This window comes from Camellia sinensis, chromosome 9 (genome assembly GCF_055761805.1).
Source record: "Camellia sinensis isolate YWXY chromosome 9, ASM5576180v1, whole genome shotgun sequence".
In the NCBI taxonomy this organism is placed as follows: Eukaryota; Viridiplantae; Streptophyta; class Magnoliopsida; order Ericales; family Theaceae; genus Camellia; species Camellia sinensis.
In genome coordinates, this window is record NC_138969.1 from 183,334,585 (window position 1) to 183,349,307 (window position 14,723).

General features: G+C 34.9%; 1 protein-coding gene and 1 long non-coding RNA gene across 2 annotated transcripts; one reads left to right on the forward strand and one right to left on the reverse strand.

Moving 5' to 3' along the window:
• Positions 1-916: 916 nt before the first annotated feature.
• On the forward strand, positions 917-1,819 carry LOC145799971 (cysteine-rich receptor-like protein kinase 19). The gene is made up of 3 exons (XM_082889622.1): positions 917-1,109; positions 1,218-1,455; positions 1,624-1,819. The coding sequence occupies exons 1-3, from the start codon at positions 917-919 to the stop codon at positions 1,817-1,819; spliced, it is 627 nt and encodes a 208-aa protein (XP_082745748.1).
• Positions 1,820-4,881: 3,062 nt separating this feature from the next.
• Positions 4,882-6,459, reverse strand: LOC145798880 (uncharacterized). The gene is made up of 4 exons (XR_014340704.1): positions 6,282-6,459; positions 6,040-6,158; positions 5,153-5,275; positions 4,882-5,011 (listed from the first exon to the last, which is right to left on the reverse strand). It is a non-coding gene; the product is annotated as an uncharacterized LOC145798880 (long non-coding RNA).
• Positions 6,460-14,723: the final 8,264 nt, after the last annotated feature.

The window sequence follows — 14,723 nt, forward strand, 5'->3', positions numbered from 1 at the left end:
GGATGTGTCCGAAAATATTCTAAATAGTTGGAAAACACTATTGGCTCACCCAAATCGGACCTTAAATGGCTTAGGAAAAGCCAAAACAATTTTAACGGTTCAGATCGGCAGAGTCTGGTGCGCCTGAGAAGCACCGGATTATTCCTCCGGTTCTACTGACATCAGCCTGACGTCAGCGGCTCGGTCAACGCTCTGACTCGGCTTGGTCAACTCGGCTCCGGCTCAGGCGGCTTGGTGCGCGCGCGTGCAGCTCGTGTCTGCGCGTGAACGCACGCGTCTTCTTCCTCTGAAAGCGCGTGCGACGCGTGCGGCGCGTGGTCGTGCGTGGAAACGGCGTCACAGGCGCGTGTGGCGCGTGAGAGGCCTTCTGATCTCTATTTTTAACGCGGTTTTCACCTTTGTGCTCGTCTCGTCGAGTACTTCAATGCGGTGTGATCAAAAATAGATTTCTACCACTTTGATTTCTGGGTAAGTTTTTGGAACAACACTCTGTTTTTTCGAAAAACGTACAACACCGGCTCTGATACCACTTGTTAGGATCAAACACACCCAGAAAATTATCTCACACACACAGAGAATACAATATTTACGTGGTTCGGCCCAATGCCTACATCCACGGACAGAAATGAGAATTTTCACTAAAATGGAGCAAAATACAAATACAGAGGAGGAGATGAAACTCACTCAACTCATAGCTCTCACTCTCCAATTTCTGATATATATAACCCCTCCTCACTCATCTCAATTTATAACCAAGAGAGGAGGAGTAGGTGAAGTGATAGCCATAATTGGCCAAGGTGGTGCCACCCTTACTATCTTCCTTTAGTGAGTTAGTGTTGCCCTCCACCAGCTTCTTTTACCACATGGTGCCACCCACACCATGTGGATGGTGGGCTCCTTACCATGTGGGTAGTGGATGGAGCCAACAGTTAAGAGGGTATCAAGAACATCGGGACAAGGACTTCAAGAGTTCAAGAATGAAGTTACTTTAATTGCAAGACTACAACATAGGAATCTCGTCAAACTCTTGGGTTGTTGCTTGGAGGGAAATGAATCACTACTCATTTATGAATACATGCCCAACAAAAGCTTAAATGTTTTCCTCTTTGGTCTGGCCCGGTTTAAGTTTATGGTTTTAATTTTAATGCCACCAAAATTATTCAAAAATAATCACTACTGATAGTAATCAACTTAAATATTGTTCATATCATTCTTAGATTCAAGTAAAGGTGCACAACTAGATTGGAAGAGACGCATTCTCATTATTAATGGAATTGCTCGAGGCATTCTATACTTGCACGAGGATTCCCGACTAAGAATAATTCACAGGGACCTTAAAGCTGGCAATGTTTTGCTAGATCATGAGACGAATCCCAAAATATCAGACTTTGGAATGGCAAGAATTTTTGGCGAAAATCAAACTGAAGCAAGTACAAATAGAGTATTTGGAACATTGTAAGCCTCTTCCAAACATATTAGTATTTAGTTTAATCATTGTCTCTACGGGTATAGTATTCGGCAAAAGCATAAAGGGTTTGAGAATGGGCCCTCTTAATTCTTATGGCATTTCTAAATTATGTGTCTCCCTCACTTGATTATTTGTGATGTCATTTTCTACAACAGTGGATATATGTCTCCAGAGTATGCCATGAAAGGACTATTTTCTGTTTTGCTTGAAAGCGATACTATGACACTTCCTCAACCAACACGATCTGCATTCTCCGTTGGAAGACTGGCATTGAAATCAGCTCAACCCTCAACAAATGTTAACGCTCTCTCTATTAATGAGGTGACTCTTTCAAATGTGTCACCCCGATGACAATTACAACTGAATTCGTATTTTCTTGGTTCTCTGAAAAGATTCATGGACAGGCACATCGTGTATTCGTCACATGATGTCGTATATGGGATTATATTTTGTTAACTTTTTGTTCAGTAATTTATTTGATTTGCCACTTGTGTATGGAAACTATTTCTTCTAATCCTTTTGGGAAAATATTGATAATTGGCATCAACATCAGCACACCAATCATGGATATGTATTATAATAGAGGAAAGTTTCTTTCAGTTCTTCTGCAACGTGGTGGACAGTAAAGCCTTCGCTCATAATTTTTTTTTGGATCACTTTACTTTTTGATTGTGTTGACATTTTCTGGAGAGGAGTTTGTGAGAATTTTTTCCCAAAACATCTCACTTTTAGAAACACTCAAAAATAGATTAAAAAATTAATAAAACAAAATATCACATTTAAATAGTAATTATTTCATGTTTTTTTTTTTACAAAATTACAAAAAAATCAAAAATTCTTCTTAACAGAACTTTTTTAGTCAGGCTAATATAGTCAAAAAGTTAGGCTAATTGACAACTGAGATTAAAAAAAAAATAACAGGATCCATCATATTTCACAAGTGCTTGAACAATAAGAAAAATATTTGAGACCTACAAAAAAAAAAAAAAAAAAAAAACAATTGTACTCACAATTGTAAAGACCAAAAAAATAAAAGTAAAAATAAAATATAAAAAAAATTACGGATTGAGCACGTTTAGTTTAGTTTATAGTGAAATTTTGGTGTTGAGTTTTGGGTGTTAAGACCTATGACATTATAATTTGAATTTATGTATGTAAGTCTTACTTAACTATTTGGTCCTTTTTAATTATATAAGTGGTAGAGACTATCTTAAATCCATTTGAAATATTATGTACTTTTAATCTTAATTGGGATTTTTTTTAATTATTAACTTTCATTCATTTTAGGCGCAATTGATTAAATTATGTTCCATCCGTAATTACGTGATATTATTATTATGAGAGGATTACGAATATTTATAGTGTGTACTACAAAATAAAATATATATGTGTAATAAGAACATATTATATCACTTTACGATTTATGTTATAAAATTTTAGAGTGTTATTATAATATGTTTTGTATTAATTAGACTATTTCCAATAGTTACTCAAACCTTTCATCAAATTTGAATTTGATGAAAAATGATTTCAGCTACTTCTCCAATGGTTGCATTAAATAAGTATCAAATTGAGAATTTCACTTTTGTTTTATCAAACTGAGGATAAATGTGTTTTTTATCAAATCATGGTTCATTACTATTGCCGGATATCCTCTTGGATATCCTCCCAGATGACCACCTCAAGAAAAAAATTATTAAACAAATTGCACTGCCCACCTCCAGGCAAAAAAAAAAAAAAAAAAAAAAATTTACACTAGCTGGTTGACCGGCTGGACATCCGCCCGATTGTTTGCCCAGTCGTTCGGTGTTTTGATAAACCTCCATTGGAGCACTTGATATTAAAGGAAGTTTTTAATCAAATTTGATGAAAAAATTGAGGCACTATTAGAAAATGCTCTTAGTGGTGTTGGGTTAGTGAGTATCCGTAGGAAGTGAACCCATGTGAGGTTGCCTTCCACTTTTTCCCCTATCTCCATTAATCTTCTTTTTCTTTTTCATTTGTTCTTCTTGGGCAAAGATTTCCCCTCCCCTGCCTCTCTCTGTCTGTCTCTTTCTATCTATCTCTATCTCTATCTCTATCTCTCTCTCTCTCTCTCTCTCTCTCTCTCTCTCTCTTTCTTTCTCTCTCTCTCTTTCTAAAATTTCATCATTGTTGCTCAAGCTTTGAGTTTAGATTGTGAGTTCTTAGAGTGAGATTTTGAAGTGTCTAAGATGATGAAAATATACTTGAAAAAACCCAACTTTTGAAAACAGGAGGTTTTGTAAAACTCAAAGTGATAAAAAGCCTCTTGGTTCTTGTTTTGCCTCAATTAAGAGGACTTAAAATATCTATGGAGTTTTTAATGTAAAAAAGAGAGATAAGTAAAAGGAAATGAACACCAAAACACATACTTTTATAAATTCCACGGATTGAAAATTACAAAAGCATAAAAACAAGTTTGAAAATATGAAATTAAGTTACAAAATGGAATTGAAAGACAATTTAAGTCTCAAAACAATGCTTATGATGGCCAAAAACCATTAATTTGACATGGATATAATGAAAAACTAGGAAACTAAGGCTAAATCTATGGTAAAGATACCTTTCAAGTCTATTCCTAAGTTGAACTAGGGCTAAGACTAAGGATAAATTGCACGGGTGCTATGTACTACATTGTGTTCACTACTACAAAAACAGATAAAGATCACACTTTTTTTGTGTGATGTATGTTATTTAATCACACCTTTTAAGTTTTATTAAAGTGTGATCTTTGGGAGTGTGATTAAAAGTAGTCATTTTTAATCACACTTTTTAAGTGTGATTAAAAATATCTAGATCACATCTTTTAAGTGTGATTAAAAATATTTAGATCACACATTTTAAGCGTGATTAAAAATATTTTGATCACATCTTTTAAGTGTGATTAAAAGTATTTAGATCACACCTTTTAAGTGTGATATTTAGAAGTGTGATTAAAAAGGGTCATTTTTAATCACACTTTTTAAGTGTGATTAATAGCATTTCGATCACACCTTTTAAGTGTGATTAAAAATATTTACATCACATCTTTTAAGTGTGATTAATAACATTCACTACTAAAAAAAATACTTTTTGCGACCGTCACATACCGTCGCAAATAATAAAAATATAGTCGCAAAAGCCTTTTTGCGACGGCCTATGCGACTACACATGGAGTCGCAAAAGACTTTTTGCGACAGCTATTTTTCCGTCGCAAAAAAAATAAAAAAATAAAAAAACACTTTTAGCGACCATTGTTTTACTGTCGTAAATAATTATTTATTAAAAAAAATCATATATGAGTTTGCTACAACAAAAGAATCAATTACAAGCACCAAACAATTTTTTGTAAATGAAAAATAACAAAATTAACAAATTAATTAAATTTATAATAGACATTATCCACTAATCATCTTTAAATACACTGTACTAAAAAATTCAAGTCTTCAAAAAAAAAAAAAAAAAAAGAAAGAAGAAGAGCAACATAATCTTTGGCTCCCAACATCAACCGTTCGATCATATCAACTATTCCCTCAACAAAATCTGCAAAAACATATATCAAACTTGACGTGAAAATTTAATGCACTTAAATGTGTTAGTTTAGCTTAAAATAATCAAAATAAAACTATGTCAGTGACCTATCTCTATGGCAGATCAGTGATTTGCAACAAGAGTTTCAATTACCTTAAGAGCAACTTCAAGCTTAACTATGGGATCACTTAATTATGGCGTTCGGAATTATATAATAGTATTGTGGCGAGAGATTTCCCTAAGAACTCCACCATCACCACCACCTACAACCAAAACCTGCATCAAGTAATTCAATTAAATTTAGCACAAATACCTAACAAACAGAATAATTATAGATTGCATAAACATGAAGAGCAGAAGATAGCTAGCTCTACCAACAATGTTTTCCTCAATCATTGGCAACTTAAATTACAAGTTCTCTTTCTACTTGTAAATATGATGAATTGAGGCTGAGAGTACATAGAAATATTATTTGTTCACAATTTAACAATGAGACAAAAACAAGGTGAGTCTTATATTCAATTCTAGAATTAAATTTGTCATACAATGCCTTCAATCTAATAGAAACAGTAAATTTTGCACATAGAACTCAAATACTATTTTGTCTGAAATTCCTTGGGAAGAGTGTGCAACATAGTGATAATAAAAGAATGGTGCCACACAGCCTTGTCTCTAACGAAAGTCGAACCCTTAACCTCTCATACGTGAAAAGTAGGAAGTTAATGTTGTTGGGTTAGAAGACTGTTTGGCACATATAAAATAATTACTTAGAATCAAGAAATTTTGGAAAGAGGGTGATGAGTTTTTTCACCCAATTTAGAGTAATGCCCTGTTTCTAGAAATTAATGCAAGAAATCAGTGAGGTAGAGATGACAAGTGATGTTGATGAGAAAGTGAAATGATGGTGAAATTGAAAAAAACATGAACGATTCAAAATGAAAGTTGTAGTAGAAGAAATTGGGGACATGGATCTGGGTTTATCAAATTTTTTTTTTTTTTCCGAAAGGTCTCTAAAATCATAATCAATGCTTTAGGTTTACCTAGATCCAAAAACTCAAGCCCAAGATAGGGAATGAGAGGCTTTGGTATAACTATAGTTGGATGTCCAGCATAGGCCATCAACAGAGGAAGAGCAGCAATTGATGGCAATAATAATTTCCTGTTCTTCAAAGTCAGAAAGACCTAGTTTAGCATTAACTCTGAATGTAGTAATGCAAAGAGAAAACAGTGCTCTTGAAATAAATGGGCCGATAAATCCAAAAAATATGATTGGAATACTCACACTCTCCAAGGGACATCGAGGACATCATCTACAAATCCAAGCAAAATCATGAAGCAGATGGATGCCAAAGCCGCATTGTACTCAACAAGCCATTGCACATATTAATAATCAACAGTTCAGTCTATCACTAGTTAGAGCAAATAATGTTCCTCACCTAACAATGCAGAAGAAAGAGGGTTGTAATACCCAAAAAATTACAAAGAGAAGACACAATTAAGGAGGAAAAATAGAAGTACAACACTTGTTACAACTTACAACATATGACACAGAAGTGCATAACAAACTCACACATCCTTACAATAAAGTACAATTGACAAGGCCAAAAAGAAAAGATGGTCACCATATACAATAAGGTAAATTACAAAATCATTAAAACTGGTAGCTAATAATTTTTTTTTCCCGGAAGTATATTAAGAAAGCATCAAGAGGGGATGCCACCCAATTCCCAATTCATGGAAAGGAATCTGCCAAAATGGGGTTGCTTTCCAACCATCTCATTGTAATAGGTAATTTACTAAAGCAACTTCTATTTATATAATTTTCCTTATATATAATATGGATAATTTGAATGTTCAATCCACCAAAGTCCAAATTAAAAGAGGACGATCTCATCATAGTGGAATGCACATGATTCATAATTTTTTTTTTTTTTTTAACTAGTGCTATGTACTCATATTTTTATTTTTAAAAAGTTGGTAAAATTTTAATATATAGCATAGATTTAAATTTGTATAGTGTAACTCACACATAATAAATTCAATTCACATATGATGTCTTTCTAGGAAAATTGTCTGAGGCTCTGTTTGGATAAAAAATTTGAGGAATGACATGCAAAAGGAAAGAAAATAGGAAGGATATCAATTCTCAAATCCTTAATCCAAACATAGTCCTAGAAGTGTTCTAAGTTGTGCCATAATGTGAAGAATGACCTTCTTAGCAACATGTTTCAAGCCATGACAGAGAGTTGTGGGATAGGCTTCAGAGCCAAGCATCACTTTTATTTCTCACGAGCAGAAACTGTACATAATGGGGCTGCGATGGGCCAAACGACTAGTCTGATCATTCATTACACAATCAACTTAGTGGAAGTAACCATACCATAGAGCTCCAAGAAGCAAATGCAAAAGTTCCATGGAGGCCTCTTAGGCTTGTTGGGGTCTTTCTTAGCCAACTTTCCCTTCTCGGCTTGGCTTTTGCCACCCTTATCTGCCTTAGTGGCAGCCCTTTTCTTCCCGATCTTTTTGAAAAGAAGAGATATATATGATCTGTCATTATAATATTCCTGTTACCACTATATCCACCATTAAATATAACGATTAGATGCATATAGAACTCATTTGACTTGACCTTGAAACTTCTGGTCAAGATCATAACATTAAACAGAGTCATTCACATTAATGTAAACACCAAAAACAAAACAAACAAAAAAAAAACCCACAAAGATGCAATTACAACCACCAAAATGTTACACAAACTCAGCAAACCTGTCGTCAACTGGCTTCAACGCCTCCTTTGGGACACTGATTGGTGGCCCCTTACCCTTGGCAGCCTTCATTGTCATAATTGAATGCCTTAAAAAGTAACACAGCCTTAGATTAGAACCCAAAATCTACACAACATGATGAATGGAAGAAGCAGAAACACTTAAAACACAACAATTAGTGCAAATATGTACCAACCTTCCATTTAAATCTATCATCTAACACACTCCTTTGAGCTGCTGTCAGCTTTCCAACATATCTCCATATGTCATCACCTAAGAAAAAATTGAATCAGACAGCCTAAGCAGCTGACACTAAAGAATACAATAAACATTCTAAGAAAACTACTAAATAAATAATTTTCCGTAAGCATTGGCATTTCTTCCCAAAGTTAAAATTAATGGAAAAAAGATTAAAACAAACACAAGACCTAGAAGCAATCAATCAAAAATTAAGCAGGATTTAAAACTTCAAGCCCTTGTGTATTCCAAGAAACCAAACACCAAATAAAGTCTACAGCTTGATAAGAGCAGAACTCACCAAAGATCTTATAACCTGTAGCTAGAGTATTTAAAGCAGCCTTCTGAATTTCACCATCTTGTTCTGCTGTTAAGCTTGCAACAAGCTGCAAGGATTTCAACTGTCCCACAATCTGTAGGCAAATTATAGAAGACTCAGTACCTTTCAAAGAAGAAAAAAGATCAAATAGCATTCCATATTAGTTTAGAACAGAACACAAAAACGCATCCAGCGAATTCTTTGCAATATGCACTATACATAAAAACAAGCACACTGAGAACTACTATCCCTGTCCATACAGCACCAATCCATATTATTTATTTGATATTATCAGTTAAATCCACTAGGACAGATCAAATGATGGACAAGACATCAAGCCACATGCAATGAGAAACGAAATATTTTATTATTCTACCATATTAGCACCATAAGCCAAGCATCTGCATTATTCAAGAAGATGATAGGTAATCCAGAACATATAGCACTCGAGAAAAACTTAAAAAGGGAATTTCAAAACCATGTCGTTGCCCTTGAACAATGCAGTTCAACATTGCCTTTTCGGAAGAAAACTTCATGCATTATGCTGAGTGTTCAACTGAAGAAAAAATTCTTCTGTTATTATCAATTGTGCACATCTAATCCTAGAAGGTATTCCAACTTAGGCAAGCCTTTTTTACTATACTTCTGAAGTCAAATCTACTTTTTTTTATCAATGCATCTAAATCTACTGCAGTGTGACTTAATGTTACATCCCAAACTATGTTGAATTATAGGGTTGCACACTACTTTGTGCTATATTCTTGCAGAAATTTGGTAACTGGCAACTAGGTCATATTTAATTCTGCAAGGAAAAATAAAGGGAAATATATGTTACCATTTACATCTTCATTGCAGTTTTAAAAAAACAAAAAAAAAGAAGCCATAATTCAGATGGGTTTTGCTTTAAGCAATAATGTGCAGTCCTGGAAATTTTGGTGTTGTTTTTTGATCCAATTGTTTCCAAGCATTGGTAATTCTGGCTTTAAAAAAATGGCAAGCAGAAGGATATTTGATACATTTCATACGTGGAAAACCATTCTGCTATTAATCATCTAAAATCAATAAATAACTGCCATCTGAAATAATAATTATTGACAACAATAAGTACCTGACAGTAACCAAGGTCAAAGTTGTAAAACGAGTATGTCAGCAGTATGTTAGCAGTATGTCTCGTAAAAGATTCACATTTGGATTGTCATCCCCATCATAGAATGAAAGTGATCTATCAGTTCTTACCTTGAAAACAGAAAGTGAACAATTAAAAGTTTGAATGTAAACAAATTTTTCAATTCATCTAAAGAAAATTAATTCAAAAGGAAAAAAAATGAGGCATTTTCCAGCATACCACATCTTTATCTATAAGGCCTTTCCTCTCCCTAAATTTTGTAAATCTTTTTGCCTGTTCTGTGGAGATACTCTGAAGAAAAGAATATAAGCATGTTAAGCACGTAAAAAGTTTGTTTGAAAGAAACCACAATGTAAATATACATAAACATCAGATGCACAAAGTGTCTGCCCTCAGGTTTGAACACAATCAAACTAGAACCTAGAACCTAGCAAAATATCCCCTGTTAATATCTTACACTGAATTCCTACAAATCTAGTAGTCTGTATACCCTGAAAATATAAAAGCTTGAGCTATGCAAACAGATAAGAAGTTTGCTCCAATTTGGATAGCTAGCAACTCCATCAATTAAACCTTGGTCAAGTTTGGTTAGGAAGCTGTATTGGCTTACTAACCAAACCTGACCTCATATATGACAAGAAAAAGGCACAGCCATTCAAGTCTACCACAATAATAAACATAAAACTGAATTTCTATATAGCAATTTAACACAGGCAATTCAAGACAAATGCAAAGCTAGAATCTCAGAAGTGCCACAAGTTGAAACTAGTTAACTGCTTGCATGAAAAGCATGTGGGCGTTTGCTATGGGAGTGACCACAACATGTACCAGCATCAAAACATGGGAGGATGAATAAATGCGTTGACTACTGAGCTAAAATTAACAACAAACCTGCCACTGGTTTTTAATAGCCTCATACTCTGACTTTTTAACTGACATGAGATATTCCCCCTCTGCAGATGTTGAATCATATGCATGATATCCCAACAGGAAAGGCCAAACCTGTAATCATTAAAAAAAAGTTTCACATAACAAAAATGCACATTCAACCTAGAAAAATAAAAGATCAGCATGCCACTTCTTCCTACTACAATATACAAACCTCTTTCCACAGTCCAGGATCAACTCCCCCATAAAATATTCTCTTCCTTAAAGCTTTTGAATCTATGATTCGTCCTTCGGAATCAATGAAAGTCAACCACTGCAGACAAACTAAAAATTAGAGTGGAATGTATAACTACATGTGCATGCAGACTGGTCCTTGTTGGGGAAAGAAGCGAAATTTGGTGGGAATGGGTAGGGGATCTACCCCATCGCTAGTAAAAAAATCACCGATGAAATGACGTCATTTTTGCCAAACCACCAAGATATATAGAAGAGATTAATTCGTTATATTGATATACTTGCTTTTATACGTATATGCACATATACGATTTAGTCATATTGATAATTTACTTTATTTCAAAAAGTGTACATTTTTATTTGTTTATAAATATACAAAAGTATATATCATATTAAATAAAATGAATCTTACAATTCACATTTCAATATTTTAGCAAGATGATCCATGATTCGATTCACAACTTGACAACAATGGTGATGCTTGTGCAGGACTCATGTCATCCACGATACAATATGCATAGAGGCACCGGTTACATTATTGTGCATGAGTGTATAACATGGACTTTTGTATGTGTGAAGTTTCCATGTCAGGCACATAACAGCACACACATTGACACAGATTAATTGTAAGGTAATACATTATGTACTCATGGTGTAGAACGAGATAGGTAAAGCACAAACTATTACAGTGTAAAACACTATCAGTATCATTAATCAAAAGCTTATTATTACACTGTAAACCATAGCATATCAACCTTAATACAAATAGGAAACTCTCCCAAATATCATTTGGAAACAAAATCAGAATATCTTCCTAATAATCATATAATTAAACTAAATACCAATGGTAATTATTATTATCTACCAATGACATTTATAAGACCAAAAGGTCTTCGGGCTCACAGACTTCACCCTAGGCTTCCAAATCCAATAATTGGTTTCTAGCTAGTCAAGGGCTGTGCCATCAACTCAGCAATGTAGAACAGCATAAAAGAAAATGATTTTCTAGATTTCTATTGCTCTGACTTTTAATCATCATAACATGTATTTTAGAATAAAAATCTCATATCTAACAGGATATTGTTTCGAATGAAAATTTTTAATGAGGAAAGACTATATATTTTCGAATGAGAAATTTCAAATCTCAAACAAATATTTTTGAATGAGAAATTTCAAATCATAAACATATATTTTTGAATAAGAAATCTCAGATCTGAAACATATATTTTTGAATGAGAAATCTCAGATCTGAAATCTTAAACATATGTAAACCCTAGGAGAAGAATCGACAGAAGGAAGAGCTTGAGAGAGAGAGAGAGAGAGAGAGAGAGAGAGAGAGAGAGAGAGAATATGAAATTGAGATTATAGACAGTGGTGCTCACCTTAGTCAATGATGCAGATGGTGGTGGCGGTGGAGCTTCGAAATCGAGAGTGAGAGAGAGAGAGAGAGAGAGAGAGAGAGAGAGAACTTCGAAATCGAAATCACTCCAAGATTGGATCTGAGATGAAACCGAGCTGAAGAAGGTTAAATCGTAATATCTGAGACTGAAGGGTTTAGAGAGAGAGCGAGCGATCGGGTGAGTGAGATTTGAGGGATTGGTTACTCTGAGACTAAAGGTTTCCCAGATTCAAAATGAGGGCTTGAAGAGAGAGAGAGAGAGAGAGAGAGAGCTAAGAGAGAGAGCAAGGAATAACATTATTGTAACACATGTGAAGGCGTTTAAAAAATGACTTCGATTCCCTAAACGGTACCGTTTTATTCAAAAAAAATGCGACGTTTATAAAACGTCGCTAAATGTTAAAAATAGTGACGTTTAAAAAAACGCCGTTAAATAAACGCCGTTAAATCCTATATTTTCTGTAGTGAGGCATGAAAGTGTATTTATCCAAGCATATAAAAATCAAAAGTCTCCACCTGATATCAATTATTAGTCATGTATTTACCTTCGCACAGGTACAGATGAACCCAAATCACAAAGCATGGAGTAGAATTACCAAAGAGGTGGAACAAATAAACAAATCTTTAACTGTGATTTGGGTAATAGTAAGCGTCACTATGTTAAAAAGCATATTGGGAAAGAACATAGAGGAGGAGATTGGTGTTAGGCAATAGCTCAAAGGTTAGAGTACTTGATAGTGCACCGAATTTAGAAGTAACGGTATTTTAAAAAGACAAGCCTCTACATCACTGCAGAAAAGAATTCAATGTAGTTCCAAGGCCCAATAATCATCTCAACTTTCGAATTTCGATCCTCCCTCCTAACTCTAGGTCAAACAAAAATCAATCCAAACTGTCTAGCACATACAAACATATATCTCAATACTCCCCATCCTTGCACGTTTATCTATTGAGTTGATTTGACTATCCTTATACTAAAAAAGCAACACAAATGAAATACCAAACATAAAACCATCTTAGAAGATACAACACCAAAAGATACAGATCAATCAGGCCCAACAATGCATGCACTACTAATGCCAAAAATTTGTCATCACTAGCAATGGAAGTCTTACAAACACATGAAAATTCAATTCATTCATTTACAAGTGATTAAGTAAGGCAAATGAATGCACAAATTCACAAGAACACGTCGATATACTCAGAGGATCACATTTGAAATTATTTCAATATTAACATTTTAGAACACCAGAAGCAACAAAATCGATCAACTAGTAATGCTTTGGTCCAATTACATGTCGCGACATAGAAAGGTTAGCTATTTCAATCTTTGATCAAATAGAAATTATGTACAGATTTGCATATGTTAACGAACCTGGATCGCCAATTCTCGGGTAGGGCAGATACAGAGCGCCTGAGGAGCAGTGAGTTTGGGATCAACACGGCTCAACATGCCAGGCACGAAACAAGTAGTCTTGCCAGAACCATTGTGTGCCTGAGCGATCAAATGCTTGTAAGGAGGGGTCAGAATCATAGGCAAACTGATCGTCTGGATCTTACTCGGTCTCTCAAACTTCATCTCCACATATAAACCCTTCAACAGTCGATCGATCGATAGAGAGGGAGGGGTAAGAAGAGACTAGGGTTTTTTGGTTTTGGGCGGGCGGCGGGAAACAGAGCGGGAATGGAAAAAAAAGGGAAGGGGGGGGGGAGAAAAATCAAAATCTTTTTGTTAAAAAAAAAATTAAAACAATAAAATAACACTGTTTAATTTATTTATTTTTTGCGATATGGGTTGTCGTCGCAAAAAAATTTTATTTTTTGTTAAAATAAAATTTTTTAAAAAAATTTATTTTATTTTGGTTACTAAGCTTGAAAATTTATTTGTTTCATTTTTTTTAATGAAAAAAAATTATTATTATTTTTTATTTGGTAGAAGTAGGAGTAATATTTAGTGAAAAATATTGTAATTGTAGTCGTAGGGGTGAAGTGGCGATCGTGGTAGCAGTGGTGGTAGTGAAATGGCGTTTGCAGTAGTAGTGAAGGTGGTAGAGGAGATGGGGTGGTGAGAGAGAGAGAGATAAGTGGGAGACAGATAGAGGAGAGAGAGAGAGAGAGAGAGAGAGAGAGACAGAGACAGAGTGGTAAGCGAGAGAGAGACAAAGTGGTGCTAAAAGTGTATTTTCTTGTAGTGGATCGATAAATTGAGAGGGAGCTCAGTAAATAGAGAAGACAGAAGGGAAATAGTGAGCAACGCGAACACAATAGGAGAGAGAGAGAGAGACAAATAGACAGACAGGGAGAGAAGAGTGACGAGTGAGAGAGAGAAAGAAAAGAAAGAAAGGAAGATGAAAAATAGGTGAAAAGATATAGAGAGAGAGAGAGAAAGAGCGAAAAGAGATAAACGAGAGAGAGACAGAAAGAGATGAGCGAGAGAGCGAGAGAGAAAAGAGACAAAGAGAGAAGATAGATGAAAGAGATAGAGAGATGGACGAGAGATACAGAGAAAAATAGAGAGGCAGACAGACAAAGAAAAGTGATGAGTGAGAGAGAGAGAAAGAGAAGAGAGACAGAGACATAGAGAGAATGAGAGAGACGGACAGACAGAGAAGAATGATGAGTGAGAGAGAGAGAAGAGAGACAGAGACACATAGAGAAAGGGAGAGACAGACAGAGGAGATGGAGTGGCAGTGGTGGAGGAGAGGTAATGGTAGTAGTAGTGGTAGTAGTGGTAGTGGTGGTAGGGGAGTGGTGGC

Coding starts and splice junctions, on each gene's coding strand:
- LOC145799971 (XM_082889622.1), top strand. CDS start 917: ATGGAGCCAACAGTTAAGAGGGTATCAAGAACATCGGGACAAGGACTT. Junction 1,110..1,217: donor CTTAAATGTTTTCCTCTTTG/GTCTGGCCCGGT, acceptor TATCATTCTTAG/ATTCAAGTAAAGGTGCACAA. Junction 1,456..1,623: donor AATAGAGTATTTGGAACATT/GTAAGCCTCTTC, acceptor TTTCTACAACAG/TGGATATATGTCTCCAGAGT.